This window comes from Thalassophryne amazonica, chromosome 22 (assembly GCF_902500255.1).
Source record: "Thalassophryne amazonica chromosome 22, fThaAma1.1, whole genome shotgun sequence".
In the NCBI taxonomy this organism is placed as follows: domain Eukaryota; kingdom Metazoa; phylum Chordata; class Actinopteri; order Batrachoidiformes; family Batrachoididae; genus Thalassophryne; species Thalassophryne amazonica.
In genome coordinates this window covers 38580131-38604006 of record NC_047124.1, presented here as the reverse complement: position 1 = coordinate 38604006, position 23876 = coordinate 38580131, and the positions used below count along the sequence as shown (strand labels likewise).

Sequence of the window (23876 nt, the reverse complement as noted above, 5' to 3'; positions counted from 1 at the left end):
AAGATCATTTGTAACCTTCACTAATGCTGTTTCTGTACTATGATGAATTCTAAAACCTGACTGAAACTCTTCAAATAGACCATTCCTCTGCAGATGATCAGTTAGCTGTTTTACAACTACCCTTTCAAGAATTTTTGAGAGAAAAGGAAGGTTGGAGATTGGCCTATAATTAGCTAAGATAGCTGGGTCAAGTGATGGCTTTTTAAGTAATGGTTTAATTACTGCCACCTTAAAAGCCTGTGGTACATAGCCAACTAACAAAGATAGATTGATCATATTTAAGATCGAAGCATTAAATAATGGTAGGGCTTCCTTGAGCAGCCTGGTAGGAATGGGGTCTAATAAACATGTTGATGGTTTGGATGAAGTAACTAATGAAAATAACTCAGACAGAACAATCGGAGAGAAAGAGTCTAACCAAATACCGGCATCACTGAAAGCAGCCAAAGATAACGATACGTCTTTGGGATGGTTATGAGTAATTTTTTCTCTAATAGTTAAAATTTTGTTAGCAAAGAAAGTCATGAACTCATTACTAGTTAAAGTTAATGGAATACTCAGCTCAATAGAGCTCTGACTCTTTGTCAGCCTGGCTACAGTGCTGAAAAGAAACCTGGGGTTGTTCTTATTTTCTTCAATTAGTGATGAGTAGAAAGATGTCCTAGCTTTACGGAGGGCTTTTTTATAGAGCAACAGACTCTTTTTCCAGGCTAAGTGAAGATCTTCTAAATTAGTGAGACGCCATTTCCTCTCCAACTTACGGGTTATCTGCTTTAAGCTACGAGTTTGAGAGTTATACCATGGAGTCAGACACTTCTGATTTAAAGCTCTCTTTTTCAGAGGAGCTACAGCATCCAAAGCTGTCTTCAATGAGGATGTAAACTATTGACGAGATACTCTAACTCCCTTACAGAGTTTAGGTAGCTACTCTGCACTGTGTTGTTATATGGCATTAGAGAACATAAAGAAGGAATCATATCCTTAAACCTAGTTACAGCGCTTTCTGAAAGACTTCTAGTGTAATGAAACTTATTCCCTACTGCTGGGTAGTCCATCAGAGTAAATGTAAATGTTATTAAGAAATGATCAGACAGAAGGGAGTTTTCAGGGAATACTGTTAAGTCTTCTATTTCCATACCATAAGTCAGAACAAGATCTAAGATATGATTAAAGTGGTGGGTGGACTCATTTACTTTTTGAGCAAAGCCAATAGAGTCTAATAATAGATTAAATGCAGTGTTGAGGCTGTCATTCTCAGCATCTGTGTGGATGTTAAAATCGCCCACTATAATTATCTTATCTGAGCTAAGCACTAAGTCAGACAAAAGGTCTGAAAATTCACAGAGAAACTCACAGTAACGACCAGGTGGACGATAGATAATAACAAATAAAACTGGTTTTTGGGACTTCCAATTTGGATGGACAAGACTAAGAGACAAGCTTTCAAATGAATTAAAGCTCTGTCTGGGTTTTTGATTAATTAATAAGCTAGAATGGAAGATTGCTGCTAATCCTCCCCCTCGGCCCGTGCTACGAGCATTCTGACAGTTAGTGTGACTCGGGGGTGTTGACTCATTTAAACTAACATATTCATCCTGCTGTAACCAAGTTTCTGTAAGGCAGAATAAATCAATATGTTGATCAATTATTACATCATTTACCAACAGGGACTTAGAAGAGAGAGACCTAATGTTTAATAGACCACATTTAACTGTTTTAGTCTGTGGTGCAGTTGAAGGTGCTATATTATTTTTTCTTTTTGAATTTTATGCTTAAATAGATTTTTGCTGGTTATTGGTAGTCTGGGAGCAGGCACCGTCTCTACGGGGATGGGGTAATGAGGGGATGGCAGGGGGAGAGAAGCTGCAGAGAGGTGTGTAAGACTACAACTCTGCTTCCTGGTCCCAACCCTGGATAGTCACGGTTTGGAGGATTTAAGAAAATTAGCCAGATTTCTAGAAATGAGAGCTGCTCCATCCAAAGTGGGATGGATGCCGTCTCTCCTAACAAGACCAGGTTTTCCCCAGAAGCTTTGCCAATTATCTATGAAGCCCACCTCATTTTTTGGACACCACTCAGACAGCCAGCAATTCAAGGAGAACATGCGGCTAAACATGTCACTCCCGGTCTGATTGGGGAGGGGCCCAGAGAAAACTACAGAGTCCGACATTGTTTTTGCAAAGTTACACACCGATTTAATGTTAATTTTAGTGACCTCCGATTGGCGTAACCGGGTGTCATTACTGCCGACGTGAATTACAATCTTACCAAATTTACGCTTAGCCTTAGCCAGCAATTTCAAATTTCCTTCAATGTCGCCTGCTCTGGCCCCCGGAAGACAACTGACTATGGTTGCTGGTGTCGCTAACTTCACATTTCTCAAAACAGAGTCGCCAATAACCAGAGTTTGATCCTCGGCGGGTGTGTCGTCGAGTGGGGAAAAACGGTTAGAGATGTGAATGGGTTGACGGTGTACACGGGGCTTCTGTTTAGAACTACGCTTCCTCCTCACAGTCACCCAGTCAGCCTGCTTTCCCGGCTGCTCGGGATCTGCCAGGGGGTAACTAACGGCGGCTAAGCTACCTTGGTCCGCACCGACTACAGGGGCCTGGCTAGCTGTAGAATTTTCCACGGTGCGGAGCCGAGTCTCCAATTCGCCAGCCTGGCCTCCAAGCTACGAATAAGCTACACTTATTACAAGTACCATTACTGCTAAAGGAGGCCGAGGAATAACTAAACATTTCACACCCAGAGCAGAAAAGAGACAGGAGAAGCCGCCATGCTAAATCGGCTAAGAGCTAGTAGCTACGCTAAGCTAGCGGATTCCTAAAAACACGCAAAGTGGATAATGTGTAAATAATTTAGAGGTGATTCAGCAGAAGGAGTGCTTTAGTTAAGGCACGTAAAGATTACACTGGGAAACAAATTGTAATCTAGATAACTAGATCAATCTAACTGCGCAGATTAAACAGCTAACAGATACAGAAAAACACCGCTGTGCTCCGGAACAGGAAGTGATACAATACCGCAGTGAGAGCCAACCACCAGAGATCAATTCGTTCTCATGGTACAGGACTACTTTGTGTTCCTAGGGTGAATAAGAAGTCTGTGGGTCACAGAGCTTTCTCTTATCGTGCCCTGTTTCTGTGGAATGATCTCCCTGCATCAATAAAACAGTCAGATTCTGTGGAGATTTTCAAGTCCAGACTTAAAAGACACTTATTTTCCCTTTCATATGGCTAGCATACTGGTACAGTTGCTACTACGCTTTTAACCATTTTAAATTCATTTTATAGGAAACGGAGCGTGCCGCGGCCTCAACTTTATCTAAACACTGTGTCCAGTATTTGTTGTCTTTCTGATGCCTGATTCTGTTGTTTTTGTTTTCTTTCTGTTTGAGGTGCGGCTCCATCCTGAAGTGGGAGTGGGTGTCTTCTTCGGCGGCCTCCCGTCCTGTACATCAGCAGGGACGCTCAAAATTCCCTCTATATTTATATTGTCTATTGTGTCTGTATCATGGCCCAAGCAGAGGGTCGCCCCTTTGAGTCTGGTCTGCTTGAGGTTCTTCCTCAGATCATCAGAGGGAGTTTTTTTTTCTTACCACTGTCTCCTGTGTTCTTGCTCTGGGGGTCAGTAAGGTTAGATCTTACTTGTGTGAAGCACTTTGAGGTAGGTTTGTTGCGATTTGGTGCTATATAAATGAAATAAATTTAATTGAATTGAAATCAATATACTTCATATCAGGTCAGAGTTCCAAAACAGAGATAGTATTAAATGTTGTGTAAATGTAAATTGTCAAGTAACACAAGAACATGATGTCCAGCCCCAAACCATATTTACACATGTACAAACTTACTGGTGAAAGTTTTTCAGCTGACAGAGGACTGTGTGGCAGAGCTTCTGTCTCCTGCTGCCTTTCTGCAGGTCGAGAGGTGAGTTTGGCAACGTGGTGAGAAACACAGACACAAACAGAGACAACAAGTTGGACTGATGGTTGTCGAGACCAAACTGTGTCTCATGTGTGCGTCCCCAAAAACGTCCTCTGTTCGAACCTCCTCCTGGACCACGTGTGTGACTGTGAAGCTTCACCATCTGCAGATCTCAGCACCTTATTATAAAAACACATGATATTTATATACACAGTGGTAAAGACACTTTACAGAAAAGAGAAAATAGCAAAGACCAAAGCACCTTCAACATACAACATTAAAATAATATTATGAAAAAAAAACAAGAATATAAAATCAAACCTTCACTCTGCCCTGTGATACAATACCTACAATGACCGCTCCAAGATGGCGGCCACATTTCTTGCGTCTCAGCAACCAATGCAGCGTCTACTCTTTATGTCTATGCCCCCCCCCCCCGTAAGGCCAACGCAGAGGAAATGACGTCACTGCTTACGCACGTCACAAAATTCTGAAAACAGAACTTTTTCACAACTGTACAACTCAGACGCTTTGAAATTTTTTTTTTCAAGGTGAACAAACTAACGTCAAAGTGTGACACTGAAGAGGAAGACTTATTCCACATAATAGTTCAACTTTATGTCGCAGCAAAACACAATATGCTCAAAAAATGTGATTTCCGCAGTGTTTTCAAGACGTTTATTAGACTGTTTGTTTCTGTAAAAGGTGGAAGTTAAGATCACTAATCTATCAGGTTGTCATACTGTAAATACAAACAAAGCAGCTAAAGTAGTTTTAATTCCGGCGGTCTGTGAATGCATCACCGTTTTACTTCCTGTTTAGACGAACACGTCGCTGCTGCGGTTTGTTCGATCCGGATCAGTTGCTTACTGATGCGGTTCTGCTCAGCTGTGCTCTGTTTGACCGGTAAGACCCAAACCCGTCCAGATTCACCTCAACAGAAAATCAGAACCCACTAATGGAAGCTGTTTCAAAACGCGATTGTTTCGGTTCAAACAGGTTTCTGACTATTTGGGATGGGGACTGACTGGGTCCTGATCCGTCCTGACTGGGGACTGACTGGGTCCTGATCCGGACGACCTGCGTTCTGATTCGGCCTGGTCTGCATGGGTTCTAATATGGCCTGGCTGGGCTTCTGATTCATCCGGACTGGGGTCTGCATGGGTTCTGACCCGGCCTGAAATGGGTGTGCCGGGGGTTCTGATCCAGCATGACTGGGGACTACGTGGTTTTGATCTGGACTGATCCAGCCTGACTGGGGTGTGCATGTGTTCTAATCCAGTCTGACTGGGGACTGATTTGGCCTTACTGGGGTTTGCATGGGTTCTAATCTGGCCTGGCTGGGCTCTGATCCGTCCTGACTGGGTTTTGTGTGGGTCTGATCCGGCCTGACTGGGGACTGATCCGGCCTGACTGGGACTGCATGGGTTCTGATCCGGCCTGACTGGGGACTGATCCGGCCGGACTGGGGTGTGCGTGGGTTCTGACCCCGGCCTGAAATGGGTGTGCGGGGGTTCTGATCCAGCATGACTGGGGACCTTGCGTGGTTCTGATTCAGCCTGACTGGGGTCTGTGTAGGTTCTGATCTGGTTGGCTCTCACTTGCGGTATTGTATCACTTCCTGTCCGGAGCACAGTGGTGTTTGCTGTATCTGTTAGCTGTTAATCTGCGCAGTTAGATTGATCTAGTTATCTAGATTACGATTTGTTTCCCAGTGTAATCTTTACGTGCCTTAACTAAAGCACTCCTTCTGCTGAATCACCTATAAATTATTTACACATTATTCACTTTGTGTGTTTTTAGGAATCCGCCTAGCTTAGCGCAGCTACCTACTAGCTCTTAGCCGATTTAGCATGGCGGCTTCTCCTGTTCTCTCCCGCACTTCTTCTGCTCTGGGTGTGAAATGTTTAGTATTCCTCGGCCTCCTTTAGCAGTAACGGTACTTGTAATAAGTGTAGCTATTCGTAGCTTTGGAGGCCAGCTGGGCGAATTGGAGACTCGGCTCTGCACCTTGGAAATTCTTACAGCTAGCCAGGCCCCTGTAGTCGGTGCGGACCAAGGTAGCTTAGCCGCCGTAGCTGTCCCCCAGCAGATCCCAAGCAGCCGGGAAAGCAGGCTGACTGGGTGACTGTGAGGAGGACAGCGTAGTTCTAAATAGAAGCCTCGTGTACACCGCCAACCCGTTCACATTTCTAACCGTTTTTTCCCCACTCGGCGACACACCCGCCGAGGATCAAACTCTGGTTATTGGCGACTCTGTTTTGAGAAATGTGAAGTTGTGAAGTTAGCGACACCAGCAACCATAGTCAGTTGTCTTCCGGGGGCCAGAGCAGGTGACATTGAAGGAAATTTGAAACTGCTGGCTAAGGCTAAGTGTAAATTTGGTAAGATGTAATTCACGTCGGCAGTAATGACAACCCGGTTACGCCAATCGGAGGTCACTAAAATTAACATTGAATCGGTGTGTAACTTTGCAAAAACAATGTCGGACTCTGTAGTTTTCTCTGGGCCCCTCCCCAATTGGATCGGGAGAGTGACATGTTTTAGCCGCATGTTCTCCTGAATTGCTGGCGTCTGAGTGGTGTCCAAAAAATGAGGTGGGCTTCATAGATAATTGGCAAAGCTTCTGTGGGGAAAACCTGGTCTTGTTAGGAGAGACGGCATCCATCCCACTTTGGATGGAGCAGCTCTCATTCTCTAGAAATCTGGCCAATTTTCTTAAATCCTCCAAACCGTGACTATCCAGGGTGGGACCAGGAAGCAGAGTTGTAGTCTTACACACCTCTCTGCAGCTTCTCTCCCCCTGCCATCCCCTCATTACCCCATCCCCGTAGAGACGGTGCCTGCTCCCAGACTACCAATAACCAGCAAAATCTATTTAAGCATAAAAATTCAAAAGAAAAAATAATATAGCACCTTCAACTGCACCACAGACTAAAACAGTTAAATGTGGTCTATTAAACATTAGGTCTCTCTCTTCTAAGTCCCTGTTAGTAAATGATATAATAATTGATCAACATATTGATTTATTCTGCCTAACAGAAACTTGGTTACAGCAGGATGAATATGTTAGTTTAATGAGTCAACACCCCCGAGTCACACTAACTGCCAGAACGCTCGTAGCACGGGCCGAGGAGGAGGATTAGCAGCAATCTTCCATTCCAGCTTATTAATTAATCAAAAACCCAGACAGAGCTTTAATTCATTTGAAAGCTTGACTCTTAGTCTTGTCCATCCAAATTGGAAGTCCCAAAAAACAGTTTTATTTGTTATTATCTATCGTCCACCTGGTCGTTACTGTGAGTTTCTCTGTGAATTTTCAGACCTTTTGTCTGATTAGTGCTTAGCTCAGATAAGATAATTATAGTGGGCGATTTTAACATCCACACAGATGCTGAGAATGACAGCCTCAACACTGCATTTAATCTATTATTAGACTCTATCGGCTTTGCTCAAAAAGTAAATGAGTCCACCCACCACTTTAATCATATCTTAGATCTTGTTCTGACTTATGGTATGGAAATAGAAGACTTAACAGTATTCCCTGAAAACTCCCTTCTGTCTGATCATTTCTTAATAACATTTACATTTACTCTGATGGACTACCCAGCAGTGGGGAATAAGTTTCATTACAGTAGAAGTCTTTCAGAAAGCGCTGTAACTAGGTTTAAGGATATGATTCCTTCTTTATGTTCTCTAATGCCATATACCAACACAGTGCAGAGTAGCTACCTAAACTCTGTAAGTGAGATAGAGTATCTCGTCAGTAGTTTTACATCCTCATTGAAGACAACTTTGGATGCTGTAGCTCCTCTGAAAAAGAGAGCCTTAAATCAGAAGTGCCTGACTCCGTGGTATAACTCACAAACTCGCAACTTAAAGCAGATAACCGTAAGTTGGAGAGGAAATGGCGTCTCACTAATTTAGAAGATCTTCACTTAGCCTGGAAAAAGAGTCTGTTGCTCTATAAAAAAGCCTCCGTAAAGCTAGGACATCTTACTACTCATCACTAATTGAAGAAAATAAGAACAACCCCAGGTTTCTTTTCAGCACTGTAGCCAGGCTGACAAAGAGTCAGAGCTCTATTGAGCTGAGTATTCCATTAACTTTAACTAGTAATGACTTCATGACTTTCTTTGCAAATAAAATTTTAACTATTAGAGAAAAAATTGCTCATAACCATCCCAAAGACGTATCATCTTTGGCTGCTTTCAGTGATGCCGGTATTTGGTTAGACTCTTTCTCTCCGATTGTTCTGTCTGAGTTATTTTCATTAGTTACTTCATCCAAACCATCAACTGTCTATTAGACCCCATTCCTACCAGGCTGCTCAAGGAAGCCCTACCATTATTTAATGCTTCGATCTTAAATATGATCAATCTATCTTTATTAGTTGGCTATGTACCACAGGCTTTTAAGGTGGCAGTAATTAAACCATTACTTAAAAAGCCATCACTTGACCCAGCTATCTAGCTAATTATAGGCCAATCTCCAACCTTCCTTTTCTCTCAAAAATTCTTGAAAGGGTAGTTGTAAAACAGCTAACTGATCACCTGCAGAGGAATGGTCTATTGAAGAGGGTTAGTACAGAAACAGCATTAGTGAAGGTTACAAATGATCTTCTTATGGCCTCAGACAGTGGACTCATCTCTGTGCTTGTTCTGTTAGACCTCAGTGCTGCTTTTGATACTGTTGACCATAAAATTTTATTACAGAGATTAGAGCATGTCATAGGTATTAAAGGCACTGCGCTGCGGTGGTTTGAATCATATTTGTCTAATAGATTACAATTTGTTCATGTAAATGGGGAATCTTCTTCACAGACTAAAGTTAATTATGGAGTTCCACAAGGTTCTGTGCTAGGACCAATTTATTCACTTTATACATGTTTCCCTTAGGCAGTATTATTAGACGGTATTGCTTAAATTTTCATTGTTACGCAGATGATACCCAGCTTTATCTATCCATGAAGCCAGAGGACACACACCAATAGCTAAACTGCAGGATTGTCTTACAGACATAAAGACATGGATGACTCTAATTTCCTGCTTTTTAAATTCAGATAAAACTGAAGTTATTGTACTTGGCCCCACAAATCTTAGAAAACATGGTGTCTAACCAGATCCTTACTTGGATGGCATTACCCTGACTTAGTAATACTGTGAGAAATCTTGGAGTCATTTTTGATCAGGATATGTCATTCAATGTGCATATTAAACAAATATGTAGGACTGCTTTTTTACATTTGCGCAATATCTCTAAAATCAGAAAGGTCTTGTCTCAGAGTGATGCTGAAAAACTAATTCATGCATTTATTCCTCTAGGCTGGACTATTGTAATTCATTATTATCAGGTTGTCCTAAAAGTTCCCTAAAAAGCCTTCAGTTAATTCTAAATGCTGCAGCTAGAGTACTGACGGGGACTAGAAGGAGAGATCTCACCCATATTGGCCTCTCTTCATTGGCTTCCTGTTAATTCTAGAATAGAATTTAAAATTCTTCTTCTTACTTATAAGGTTTGAATAATCAGGTCCCATCTTATCTTAGGGACCTCATAGTACCATATCACCCAATAGAGCGCTTCGCTCTCAGACTGCAGGCTTACTTGTAGTTCCTAGGGTTTGTAAGAGTAGAATGGGAGGCAGAGCCTTCAGCTTTCAGGCCTCTCCTGTGGAACCAGCTCCCAATTCAGATCAGGGAGACAGACACCCTCTCTACTTTTAAGATTAGGCTTAAAACTTTCCTTTTTGCTAAAGCTTATAGTTAGGGCTGGATCAGGTGACCCTGAACCATCCCTTAGTTATGCTGCTATAGACTTAGACTGCTGGGGGGTTCCCATGATGCAGTGTTTCTTTCTCTTTTTGCTCTGTATGCACCACTCTGCATTTAATCATTAGTGATCGATCTCTGCTCCCCTCCACAGCATGTCTTTTTCCTGGTTCTCTCCCTCAGCCCCAACCAGTCCCAGCAGAAGACTGCCCTCCCTGAGCCTGGTTCTGCTGGAGGTTTCTTCCTGTTAAAAGGGAGTTTTTCCTTCCCACTGTAGCCAAGTGCTTGCTCACAGGGGGTCGTTTTGACCGTTGGGGTTTTACATAATTATTGTATGGCTTTGCCTTACAATATAAAGCGCCTTGGGGCAACTGTTTGTTGTGATTTGGCGCTATATAAATAAAATTGATTTGATTTGATGCGGCCTGACTGGGGTGTGCGTGAGTTCTGATCAGGCCTGACTGGGTTCTGACCCGGCCTGACTAAATGACCCAGTTAACAACATAGTTTTGCTTCAATCAAAACTTAATCATTTCCCTGTGGTCTTAAAATAATGTGGACAAAAAAACTCCTCTTCTGCAGGTGATGACCTTTGGCATTGTTCGTGTCGTCTCTGTGTGTTTCAGGATCAAGTCCAAGATGAGGGATCTCCGCTAAGATTGGTTTTCCCATTTTCTGGGTTTAAAGACTGACAGTTTCAGCAGCTGACATGGATAAATTTGGGATGAGTTTTGGGGGTGGCCCCAGCAAAAAGGAGCTCCTGGACATGATTGAGACTCAGAAAAAACAGCTGGTCCAATACCAGACCCGCTTCAGGGATGTGGTCCGGGCCTACAAGAGTCTTCTGAAGGAGAAGGAGGCTCTGGAAGCCAGTCTGAAGGTCCTGAGTGTGTCTCAGGAGGTGGACCTCAGTCAGTGTGGCGGGAACATGGTTGCTGCTGAGCTGGCGGAGGACCACTGCTCCCTCCACAGCGAGGACAGTCTAGACACCGCTGCCTCGCTGGAAACGGCCACCAGTATTAACAGCGAGGGCGCCAGCAGGGGCGAGCAGGCCGAGGACGAGCATGAATCAGAGCATGGAGACACCGCGGAGCCTGAGAGCAACACCGAGGGGACGGCGGCGCTGCAGCCCGTCAGCAGAGTGCTTCAGCTGAAGAGCCAGCTCAGCACGCTGACCAGCTCTCTGGCCACCGTCACGCAAGAAAAGTCACGGATGGAGGCCAGCTTTCAAGCGGACAAGAGGAAACTGAAGCAGGAGCTGGAGGAGCTCCAGGAGCAGCTGGAGGCCAGCGAGAGGCAGTGGGAGGCGGAGTTAGCAAGTCTGCAGGAACAGCTGGTGGAGAGCAAAGCTCGCGTCATCACTCAGCAGCACGAGAGGGAACAGGAGCAGGGCGACCACGCCCTCATGCTCCGAGAGCTGCAGAAGCTCCTGCAGGAGGAGCGAGGCCTCCGCCAAGACACGGAGCTCCGCTTGGAGGACACCAACACCGCACTGCTCGAAGCTATGCAGGCAGCCAAAGAGGGCGCCGCGCTCCGGGACCAGCTGGACAAGGTGAGCGAGCAGCGAGACGAGGCGCTGAGAAGACTCCAGGAGACCGAGGCGGAGAAGAACCAACCGGACCCGCGAGTGGAGGAGCTGCAGATGAAGCTCGAGCACTTGAAGGACCAGTACCAGCAGCAAGTCCACCACGAGATCAGAAAGGTAACACAGCACAGTCCCGTCCTCATTCTTGTCTTCTGCTGTCTCTGCCTCTTTTCTAAAGTTTGTCTGCCACCAACTGGCCAGGAGTATGTATTACCGCCTTCTGTTCTGTGAGTTGGTCAGAAGTGAAATACGCAGATCTTTCTCAGCTCCAGAATAACCTTTTTTTTAAATGAGAACTGTAGTTTCTTTACTGAATATTGACCTGCAGTGAAATTAATCACATTTCCCCCGTTTTAAATGCGCTTCTGTAATAATTACGCAAATTACAATATGATGTTTTTAAGTCCACGATGTACTACGATGAACGTATTAATTGAAGTGGTGCGTTTGGGATGTCCAGCAAGACGGTGCACTGAGAGTCTGCTTAGAGGACGGCTCTCTGTTGTCCATCGAATTAAACCACCAAAAGTATACAACTCGACACAGAAATGCGCTAAATACCATGAGCGGTGGAAGGAAGCGCAGAGGCCAAAGTAATACAATGAAACAGCCTGGCGCTTCGGACGCGACCCAGGAGGAGGATGCCGAGCGAGATGGAGGTGAGCTTAGGGCGCGGCGGGGGACGTGGACTACACTGAGGCCTGACAAACAGGCCTAGCTAGCATTAGCAAAGACATCAGAGACCAACGACAGTCTGAGAGGAGCCAGCAGCGTTTAAAAGTGAATTTAAAATGGAGGTCATGTGACCTGCAGACAAGATGGCTGCTTAGCGCTTTCACTCTTGCCAACTTTTCCAACAACTGAGTCAATTTTTCTCCTTCGATCTACATCAGTCATTTTGAAAAAGCCCATGCTACAACAGTAGACAGTTTGACAAGCAAGCTGGTCAGGACAGCAAGACGCTCCAGTCACTCAAGGTAGCTTTAGCCTCCTTGCGATCTGCGACTTTGAAGGAGCAGCGCACCTTCATCGAGGCAGTTTTTGAAGACCATCTGGATTCCACTGAGACTGAGCAAGAAACTCCAACACTAGCTGCGGTTACATGGACCAAAGTAACCAGATGAACAATCAGATCAAAGTCACGCCATGTAAACAGCCCAATCCGATCGAAATTACGATCGGGTCAGAGGAGGTGGTGTAACCCTGTTTTTAAACCCGATTCATTTCTAGATTTACCTCCATTAAAAAAAAAAACCTTCTCATCATTGTCTGATCAGCAGCATATTTTTTCAGGCCTGTGATCACTGGCCAAGACCAGGTGCCCTTCCTTTCAGGTTTCTTCACCCTCGTGTCATCATCTATGATCTGAATCACCTCACCAGGGAAGGTGCACCATCAAACCTTATAAATACAGAAACCAGAGGTTCATCGTCTGTGTCGGTATGGAACGAGCTGCACACTGAACCATCTGTACACGAAGAGCACAAAAACCCCAAATCACTACGGGCCCTGCAGCACACTCAGCCAACAATGATCAGCCACAAACCACCTGAGGAGGAAAACAAAACACAAAGGCAGTACAAAAAGTCCAGCCAAACCCCCAACACACAACAGTGAGTTTGAATGAAATGACTCACAGCTCATCCATCTCCTGACACTTTAAAGGTCACCTTGACTGTACCTGTTTTTTTTTATTCAGGATCTGACACTAATTGTTACAGCCCTCTCTTGTCAGAGAACTCCAGCTTAGACTGTCTGACCTGCAGCACCCCTGGTGGTCAATGCTGTAAATGGCAGTCCAGGGGTAACAAGTGGCTGAGTCTGTCAGGTTAACCTTTCCTGACCAGCATACAGAAGTATGTGTTTTCACATTTTTGAGAACATGGCTCATCAGGTCATTTTAGGTCAACCATGGTTAAAACAGCATAACCCCAGTTTGATTGGGTTAGTGGTCAAATTAGTTCCTGGGGTTCTTGGTGTTGCAAAACTTGTAGTATGTCTTCATAACTCCTGAAGGTAAACCTGGACCTCACCTCCATGCCAGCTTGTTATCATGACCTGGCTCTAGTCTTCAGCAAATCCAAGGCTAAGTCTCTACCTCCTCATTGTGAAGGGGATTGTGCCATAGACCTTCTTCCCGGGACCACGCCACCTAGAGGCAAGCTGTTCTCACTCTTTGCTCCTGAATGACTGGCAATGCAAGAGTACAAACAGGATTCTCTAGAGGCGGGTCTGACTTGTCCATCATCTTCACCGGCAGGTGCTGGTTTCTGACCCTCAGACCCTGTATAGACTACAGAGGTCTCAATGACATCACTGTCAAGAATTAGTATCCTCTCCTCTCATCACCTCAGCCCACAAACCTTTGGAGGATGCCAAGACTTTCACAAACGTGGAAATGCACAGTGCTTACCATTTAGTAAGTGAATCCAATGAAAGGCTCATTAAAAGTCTGCTAACAAGTCTTTCATTGGATTCAGGTGTGTTGGAGCAGGGAGACAACTAACAGTGTCAGGAAGGTGGCTCTCAAGGACCGAACTTGGCCACCCCTGATTTAGTGCATATGTGAGAGGGTGATGAATGGAAAATGACCTTAAACACCAGGCACTATGAGTAACTAATCATACCATTTGGGTTAACCAATGCTCCCACAGTTTTTCAGGAGCTGGTCAATGATATGTTGAATAAATTTGTGTTTGTTCATTTAGAAGACATCCTAATTTTCTCCCCCAATGAGGATACCCACAGTATGCATGTCCGTACGGTACTGCAGCGTCTGCTGCAACACCGGTTATATGTCAAGATGGAGAAATGTGAGTTCCACAAGCCCTCAGTGTCTTTTCTGGGGTTTGTGTTGGCTGAGGGGGAGGTCCAGATGGATCTGGGTAAGGTGGAAGCAGTTGCTGATTGGCCTACCCCCATTCCTGTAAGGAGGTGCAATGTTTTTTAGGGTTTGACAGTTTCTACTCGAGGTTTATCAGAAATTTCAGTTCAGTGGTTGCACCTTTGCATGCCCTCACCTCTCCTTACACTTCTTTTTCTTGGTCCACACAGTGTGATGCAGCATTCCGCGAGTTAAAATGGTGCTTTTCTTCCGCACCAGTGCTACTCCTCCTGGACCCCAGCCGGCAGTTTGTGGTCAGGGTGGACGCATCTGATATTGACGGTGGAGCCGTCCTTTCTCAAGTCCCCCCCTCTGATGGTAAGCACCATCCTTGTGCTTATTTGTCAAAGAAGCTCTCACCCCTGAACGCAATTACGGCATTGGTGACCGCGAGCTGGTGGCTGTTAAAGTGGCCCTGGAGGAGTGGTGTCTTTCGTTGGAGGAGGTGTCGCTGCCAAATTTGGTTCTTATAGATCACAAGAACTTAGAGTACCTTAAATCCGCCAAAAGACTCAATTCCAGGCAGGCTCGTTGGTCTCTGTTTTTCAGTCTATTCAATTTTATGTTGTCCTATCAGCCCAGGTCAAAGAATGGCAAGCCTGAAGCCTTATCCCGGCAATTTAGTCCAGACATGGTCACCCCGGTGCCTAAATCCATTCTACTCCAATCATGTTTTGTCTCTGCTCTTACATGGATATTGAGAACAAGGTGCAGGTGGCATTAGTGGGGGTTTCATTTTCAGCACCATTGTCTTTCAGATAAACTGTTTGTAGTTGGCTCCTGAGAGGGGAGGTTACTCAGTGGGCTCACGGCAGTCCCTTTTCATGTCATCCTGGGATTGGTGATTCAGCAATGGTTTTGGTGGTCCAAGATGTCTTAGGATGTCACAGAATTTGTTAATGCATGTAGTGTGTGTGTGCTATCCACAAGGTCTCTCATTGGGCCTCCCAGGACAAATTATTACCTCTTCCTGTTCCAAAGAAACCATGACACATATTGCAGTGGACTTTGTTACCGGGTTTTTAGAGTCCAAGGGCAAGTCGGTGATCTTACCATCATAGACAGGTTTTCCAAGACGGTACTTTTCACACCATTGAGTAAGCTTCCCTCTGCCCGTGAATTAGCCCAAGTAATGCTTAATGATGTGTTCCAGTGCATGGCTTTCCGCAAGACAGTGTTTCTGATTGTGGTACACAATTTGTGTCTCACTTCTGGAAAGAGTTTTGTAAATTGCTAGGCTGTTCTTTGGTCTCACCTCAGGTTTCCACCCTCAATCTAATAGACAAATGGAGTGAGCTAATCAAGAACTGGAAAATGGGCTGTGAATTCTCGCCTCCCAACATCCTGCTTCCTGGGTGGATGAGCTGGTTTGGATAGAACTGGCACACAGTAGTTTACCTTGCTCCTCTACTGGTCTCAAGAGACTGAGAAAGAGAGTTGGAATGTGTACAAGACAACAAACTGGCCTTTGAAAGGCTGGTCAAGGCTCACATAACATCCAGCCTACCCGCCACTCTTGACCCATTCCAGTTTGCGTACCGTCCCAAGCGCTGTACTGATGATGCCATAGCAGCAGCACTTCACCTCAGACTGGCTCATCTAGAGAACAAAGACAGCTACGTGCGGATGCTGTTCGTTGACTTCAGCTCTGCCTTCAACACAGTCATCCCACAAACACCTGGTGAACAGACTGAGTGCTATAGGCATCAGCACCCCACTCTGCACCTGGCTACTGGACTTTCTCACCAACAGACCACAGACAGTAAGAGTGGGCAAAAACTCCTCGCAGACCGCCATCAAATCAATTTTATTTATATAGCACCAAATCACAACAAACAGTTGCCCCAAGGCGCTTTATATTGTAAGGCAAAGCCATACAATAATTACGGAAAAACCCCAACGGTCAAAACGACCCCCTGTGAGCAAGCACTTGGCGACAGTGGGAAGGAATAATTCCCTTTTAACAGGAAGAAACCTCCAGCAGAACCAGGCTCAGGGAGGGGCAGTCTTCTGCTGGGACTGGTTGGGGCTGAGGGAGAGAACCAGGAAAAAGACATGCTGTGGAGGGGAGCAGAGATCGATCACTAATGATTAAATGCAGAGTGGTGCATACAGAGCAAAAAGAGAAAGAAACACTCAGTGCATCATGGGAACCCCCCAGCAGTCTATTTTGCCTGAAACTGTTTTGTAGTTCTCATATCTGTGACACTGCAACAAAGGACATGTGCCTAAAAATGTCAGCAGAAGAAATATATCAGTACTGTATAGAATTAGAAGGTTAGAATTAGAAGCGCCTCAGATTCCAGGTGATGTCAATATTTTGGAACGTAAATCACTTCAATTTGAAGATCATATTTCAGTAATTGCAGTATTCTTAGGTATTATGAGCAATCAAGCCCCACAAAATATTTCTGAAATAACTTTATGTAGTATTCTTGAAGGTATTTATATGGCTAACATGACAGCTAAATGTTCCTAAATGCTTCAAATCTGCAGTGATTAAACCATTACTTAAGAAACCTAATCTTGACCCTAGTGTATTGAAAAACTATCGGCCAATAACAAATCTGTCATTTTGCTCTAAAATTCTGGAAGAAGTGGTTTCACAGCAGCTTGTAGACTATCTTACTGAGAATAATCTCTTTGAGCCACTGCAGTCTGCTTTTAGAAAATATCATTCCACAGAGACGGCTCTCACTAAAGTGGTGAATGATCTTCTGCTTACAATGGATTCAGACACCACTACAGTTCTGGTGGATCATCATATATTTTACTTGATAGGCTGGAAAATCATTTTGGGATTACTGGGAGTGCCCTTGCATGGTAGATGTCATACCTGACCAGTCGTTCTCACTGTCTTTTGTACAGTAACACTACCTCTAACCTTAGTGACATGAAATTTGGGGTTCCACAGGGGTCCATCTTAGGCCCCCTGCTTTTCTCCCTTTATATAGCTCCCCTTGGGCACATATTGTGGCATTTTGGGATTACCTTTCACTGCTATGCTGATGATACTCAGTTATACATGCCGATAACTGCTTGTAATCTCATTCATATAAAATCCCTAGAAGATTGCCTTGGATCAGTGAGAAGCTGGGTCTGGCAACTTCCACCTTTTAAACTCTGATAAGACTGAAATGATGGTTCTTGGTCCAGTGAGACATCGGCATCAATTTGACCAGTTAACGCTCAGCCTTGGCTCGTGTGTCATACATCACACTGACAAAGTGAGGAACCTCTGGGTAATTTTTGATCCTACATTGTCCTTTAACCTCCACATTAGAAATATTACTAGGACTGCTTTCTTCCATCTCTTCTAGATTGGACTACTGCAATGTTCTATTTTCTGGTTTACCACAGTCCAGCATTAGGGGTCTCCAATTGGTTCAAAATGCTGCTGCCAGACTTTTGACACGAAGCAGAAAGTTCGACCACATTACACCCATTTTGGCGTCTCTTCACTGGCTTCCTGTCCCAGTGAGATCAGATTTTAAGGTTCTCCTACTAACCTATAAAACTGTTCATGGACTGGCACCTCCGTACTTAGCTGACCTAATTAATTCAATTCAATTCAATTCAATTTTTTTTTTTATATAGCGCCAAATCACAACAAACAGTTGCCCCAAGGCGCTTTATATTGTAAGGCAAGGCCATACAATAATTATGTAAAACCCCAACGGTCAAAACGACCCCTGTGAGCAAGCACTTGGCTACAGTGGGAAGGAAAAACTCCCTTTTAACAGGAAGAAACCTCCAGCAGAACCAGGCTCAGGGAGGGGCAGTCTTCTGCTGGGACTGGTTGGGGCTGAGGGAGAGAACCAGGAAAAAGACATGCTGTGGAGGGGAGCAGAGATCGATCACTAATGATTAAATGCAGAGTGGTGCATACAGAGCAAAAAGAGAAAGAAACAGTGCATCATGGGAACCCCCCAGCAGTCTACGTCTATAGCAGCATAACTAAGGGATGGTTCAGTGTCACCTGATCCAGCCCTAACTATAAGCTTTAGCAAAAGGAAAGTTTTAAGCCTAATCTTAAAGTAGAGAGGGTGTCTGTCTCCCTGATCTGAATTGGGAGCTGGTTCCACAGGAGAGGAGCCTTAAAGCTGAAGGCTCTGCCTCCCATTCTACTCTTACAAACCCTAGGAACTACAAGTAAGCCTGCAGTCTGAGAGCAAAGCGCTCTATTGGGGTGATATGGTACTACGAGGTCCCTAAGATAAGATGGGACCTGATTATTCAAAACCTTATAAGTAAGAAGAAGAATTTTAAATTCTATTCTAGAATTAACAGGAAGCCAATGAAGAGAGGCCAATATGGGTGAGATATGCTCTCTCCTTCTAGTCCCCGTCAGCACTCTAGCTGCAGCATTTTGAATTAACTGAAGGCTTTTTAGGGAACTTTTAGGACAACCTGATAATAATGAATTACAATAGTCCAGCCTAGAGGAAATAAATGCATGAATTAGTTTTTCAGCATCACTCTGAGACAAGACCTTTCTGATTTTAGAGATATTGCGTAAATGCAAAAAGCAGTCCTACATATTTGTTTAATATGCGCTTTGAATGACATATCCTGATCAAAAATGACTCCAAGATTTCTCACAGTATTACTAGAGGTCAGGGTAATGCCATCCAGAGTAAGGATCTGGTTAGACACCATGTTTCTAAGATTTGTGGGGCCAAGTACAATAACTTCAGTTTTATCTGAGTTTAAAAGCAGGAAATTAGAGGTCATCCATGTCTTTATGTCTGTAAGACATCCTGCAGTTTAGCTAATTGGTGTGTGTCGTCTGGCTTCATGGATAGATAAAGCTGGGTATCATCTGCGTAACAATGAAAATTTAAGCAATACCGTCTAATAATACTGCCTAAGGGAAGCATATATAAAGTGAATAAAATTGGTCCTAGCACAGAACCTTGTGGAACTCCATAATTAACTTTAGTCTGTGAAGAAGATTCCCCATTTACATGAACAAATTGTAATCTATTAGACAAATATGATTTCAAACCACCGCAGCGCAGTGCCTTTAATACCTATGGCATGCTCTAATCTCTGTAATAAAATTTTATGGTCAACAGTATCAAAAGCAGCACTGAGGTCTAACAGAACAAGCACAGAGATGAGTCCACTGTCCGAGGCCATAAGAAGATCATTTGTAACCTTCACTAATGCTGTTTCTGTACTATGATGAATTCTAAAACCTGACTGAACACTCTTCAAATAGACCATTCCTCTGCAGATGATCAGTTAGCTGTTTTACAACTACCCTTTCAAGAATTTTTGAGAGAAAAGGAAGGTTGGAGATTGGCCTATAATTAGCTAGATAGCTGGGTCAAGTGATGGCTTTTTAAGTAATGGTTTAATTACTGCCACCTTAAAAGCCTGTGGTACATAGCCAACTAACAAAGATAGATTGATCATATTTAAGATCGAAGCATTAAATAATGGTAGGGCTTCCTTGAGCAGCCTGGTAGGAATGGGGTCTAATAAACATGTTGATGGTTTGGATGAAGTAACTAATGAAAATAACTCAGACAGAACAATCGGAGAGAAAGAGTCTAACCAAATACCGGGCATCACTGAAAGCAGCCAAAGATAACGATACGTCTTTGGGATGGTTATGAGTAATTTTTTCTCTAATAGTTAAAATTTTGTTAGCAAAGAAAAGTCATGAACTCATTACTAGTTAAAGTTAATGGAATACTCAGCTCAATAGAGCTCTGACTCTTTGTCAGCCTGGCTACAGTGCTGAAAAGAAACCTGGGGTTGTTCTTATTTTCTTCAATTAGTGATGAGTAGAAAGATGTCCTAGCTTTACGGAGGGCTTTTTTATAGAGCAACAGACTCTTTTTCCAGGCTAAGTGAAGATCTTCTAAATTAGTGAGACGCCATTTCCTCTCCAACTTACGGGTTATCTGCTTTAAGCTACGAGTTTGAGAGTTATACCATGGAGTCAGACACTTCTGATTTAAAGCTCTCTTTTTCAGAGGAGCTACAGCATCCAAAGCTGTCTTCAATGAGGATGTAAAACTATTGACGAGATACTCTAACTCCCTTACAGAGTTTAGGTAGCTACTCTGCACTGTGTTGTTATATGGCATTAGAGAACATAAAGAAGGAATCATATCCTTAAACCTAGTTACAGCGCTTTCTGAAAGACTTCTAGTGTAATGAAACTTATTCCCTACTGCTGGGTAGTCCATCAGAGTAAATGTAAATGTTATTAAGAAATGATCAGACAGAAGGGAGTTTTCAGGGAATACTGTTAAGTCTTCTATTTCCATACCATAAGTCAGAACAAGATCTAAGATATGATTAAAGTGGTGGGTGGACTCATTTACTTTTTGAGCAAAGCCAATAGAGTCTAATAATAGATTAAATGCAGTGTTGAGGCTGTCATTCTCAGCATCTGTGGTGGATGTTAAAATCGCCCACTATAATTATCTTATCTGAGCTAAGCACTAAGTCAGACAAAGGTCTGAAAATTCACAGAGAAACTCACAGTAACGACCAGGTGGACGATAGATAATAACAAATAAAACTGGTTTTTGGGACTTCCAATTTGGTATGGACAGACTAAGAGACAAGCTTTCAAATGAATTAAAGCTCTGTCTGGGTTTTGATTAATTAATAAGCTAGAATGGAAGATTGCTGCTAATCCTCCCCCTCGGCCCGTGCTACGAGCATTCTGACAGTTAGTGTGACTCGGGGGTGTTGACTCATTTAAACTAACATATTCATCCTGCTGTAACCAAGTTTCTGTAAGGCAGAATAAATCAATATGTTGATCAATTATTACATCATTTACCAACAGGGACTTAGAAGAGAGAGACCTAATGTTTAATAGACCACATTTAACTGTTTTAGTCTGTGGTGCAGTTGAAGGTGCTATATTATTTTTTCTTTTTGAATTTTTATGCTTAAATAGATTTTTGCTGGTATTGGTAGTCTGGGAGCAGGCACCGTCTCTACGGGGATGGGGTAATGAGGGGATGGCAGGGGGAGAGAAGCTGCAGAGAGGTGTGTAAGACTACAACTCTGCTTCCTGGTCCCAACCCTGGATAGTCACGGTTTGGAGGATTTAAGAAAATTAGCCAGATTTCTAGAAATGAGAGCTGCTCCATCCAAAGTGGGATGGATGCCGTCTCTCCTAACAAGACCAGGTTTTCCCCAGAAGCTTTGCCAATTATCTATGAAGCCCACCTCATTTTTTGGACACCACTCAGACAGCCAGCAATTCAAGGAGAACATGCGGCTAAACATGTCACTCCCGGTCTGATTGGGGAGGGGCCCAGAGAAAACTACAGAGTCCGACATTGTTTTTGCAAAGTTACACACCGATTTAATGTTAATTTTAGTGACCTCCGATTGGCGTAACCGGGTGTCATTACTGCCGACGTGAATTACAATCTTACCAAATTTACGCTTAGCCTTAGCCAGCAATTTCAAATTTCCTTCAATGTCGCCTGCTCTGGCCCCCGGAAGACAACTGACTATGGTTGCTGGTGTCGCTAACTTCACATTTCTCAAAACAGAGTCGCCAATAACCAGAGTTTGATCCTCGGCGGGTGTGTCGTCGAGTGGGGACAAACGGTTAGAGATGTGAATGGGTTGACGGTTGTACACGGGGCCTTCTGTTTAGAACTACGCTTCCTCCTCACAGTCACCCAGTCAGCCTGCTTTCCCGGCTGCTCGGGATCTGCCAGGGGGTAACTAACGGCGGCTAAGCTACCTTGGTCCGCACCGACTACAGGGGCCTGGCTAGCTGTAGAATTTTCCACGGTGCGGAGCCGAGTCTCCAATTCGCCCAGCCTGGCCTCCAAAGCTACGAATAAGCTACACTTATTACAAGTACCATTACTGCTAAAGGAGGCCGAGGAATAACTAAACATTTCACACCCAGAGCAGAAAAGAGACAGGAGAAGCCGCCATGCTAAATCGGCTAAGAGCTAGTAGCTACGCTAAGCTAGCGGATTCCTAAAAACACGCAAAGTGGATAATGTGTAAATAATTTAGAGGTGATTCAGCAGAAGGAGTGCTTTAGTTAAGGCACGTAAAGATTACACTGGGAAACAAATTGTAATCTAGATAACTAGATCAATCTAACTGCGCAGATTAAACAGCTAACAGATACAGAAAAACACCGCTGTGCTCCGGAACAGGAAGTGATACAATACCGCAGTGAGAGCCAACCACCAGAGATCAATTCGTTCTCATGGTACAGGACTACTTTGTGTTCCTAGGGTGAATAAGAAGTCTGTGGGTCACAGAGCTTTCTCTTATCGTGCCCCTGTTCTGTGGAATGATCTCCCTGCATCAATAAAACAGTCAGATTCTGTGGAGATTTTCAAGTCCAGACTTAAAAGACACTTATTTTCCCTTTCATATGGCTAGCATACTGGTACAGTTTGCTACTACGCTTTTAACCATTTTAAATTCATTTTATTAGGAAACGGAGCGTGCCGCGGCCTCAACTTTATCTAAACACTGTGTCCAGTATTTGTTGTCTTTCTGATGCCTGATTCTGTTGTTTTTGTTTTCTTTCTGTTTGAGGTGCGGCTCCATCCTGAAGTGGGAGTGGGTGTCTTCTTCTGCGGCCTCCCGTCCTGTACATCAGCAGGGACGCTCAAAATTCCCTCTATATTTATATTGTCTATTGTGTCTGTATCATGGCCCAAGCAGAGGGTCGCCCCTTTGAGTCTGGTCTGCTTGAGGTTTCTTCCTCAGATCATCAGAGGGAGTTTTTTTTTCTTACCACTGTCTCCTGTGTTCTTGCTCTGGGGGTCAGTAAGGTTAGATCTTACTTGTGTGAAGCACTTTGAGGTAGGTTTGTTGCGATTTGGTGCTATATAAATGAAATAAATTTAAATTGAATTGAAATCAATATACTTCATATCAGGTCAGAGTTCCAAAACAGAGATAGTATTAAATGTTGTGTAAATGTAAATTGTCAAGTAACACAAGAACATGATGTCCAGCCCCAAACCATATTTACACATGTACAAACTTACTGGTGAAAGTTTTTCAGCTGACAGAGGACTGTGTGGCAGAGCTTCTGTCTCCTGCTGCCTTTCTGCAGGTCGAGAGGTGAGTTTGGCAACGTGGTGAGAAACACAGACACAAACAGAGACAACAAGTTGGACTGATGGTTGTCGAGACCAAACTGTGTCTCATGTGTGCGTCCCCAAAAACGTCCTCTGTTCGAACCTCCTCCTGGACCACGTGTGTGACTGTGAAGCTTCACCATCTGCAGATCTCAGCACCTTATTATAAAAACACATGATATTTATATACACAGTGGTAAAAGACACTTTACAGAAAAGAGAAAATAGCAAAGACCAAAGCACCTTCAACATACAAACATTAAAAATAATATTATGAAAAAAAAAACAAGAATATAAAATCAAACCTTCACTCTGCCCTGTGATACAATACCTACAATGACCGCTCCAAGATGGCGGCCACATTTCTTGCGTCTCAGCAACCAATGCAGCGTCTACTCTTTATGTCTATGCCCCCCCCCCCGTAAGGCCAACGCAGAGGAAATGACGTCACTGCTTACGCACGTCACAAAATTCTGAAAACAGAACTTTTTCACAACTGTACAACTCAGACGCTTTGAAATTTTTTTTTTCAAGGTGAACAAACTAACGTCAAAGTGTGACACTGAAGAGGAAGACTTATTTCCACATAATAGTTCAACTTTATGT

At 43.8% G+C, this 23876-nt stretch overlaps 1 protein-coding gene across 1 annotated transcript; it reads left to right on the top strand.

Moving 5' to 3' along the window:
- Nucleotides 1-4750: 4750 nt before the first annotated feature.
- Nucleotides 4751-23312, top strand: LOC117503924 (GRIP and coiled-coil domain-containing protein 1-like). Its single transcript, XM_034163221.1, has 8 exons — nt 4751-4835; nt 10324-11509; nt 12208-12394; nt 13299-13440; nt 13991-14167; nt 14386-14484; nt 14517-14655; nt 23246-23312. The coding sequence occupies exons 2-8, from the start codon at nt 10407-10409 to the stop codon at nt 23310-23312; spliced, it is 1914 nt and encodes a 637-aa protein (XP_034019112.1). The 5' UTR covers nt 4751-4835; nt 10324-10406.
- The last annotated feature ends 564 nt before the right edge of the window (nt 23313-23876 follow it).

Excerpts from the sequence above, each read along its gene's own strand:
- LOC117503924 (XM_034163221.1), top strand. The coding sequence starts at position 10,407 with ATGGATAAATTTGGGATGAGTTTTGGGGGTGGCCCCAGCAAAAAGGAG. Across the intron at positions 11,510-12,207 it reads GTATTACCGCCTTCTGTTCT|ACAGTTTGACAAGCAAGCTG; the intron begins GTGAGTTGGTCA and ends CTACAACAGTAG. Across the intron at positions 14,168-14,385 it reads GGAGGTCCAGATGGATCTGG|TGCTACTCCTCCTGGACCCC; the intron begins GTAAGGTGGAAG and ends CTTCCGCACCAG.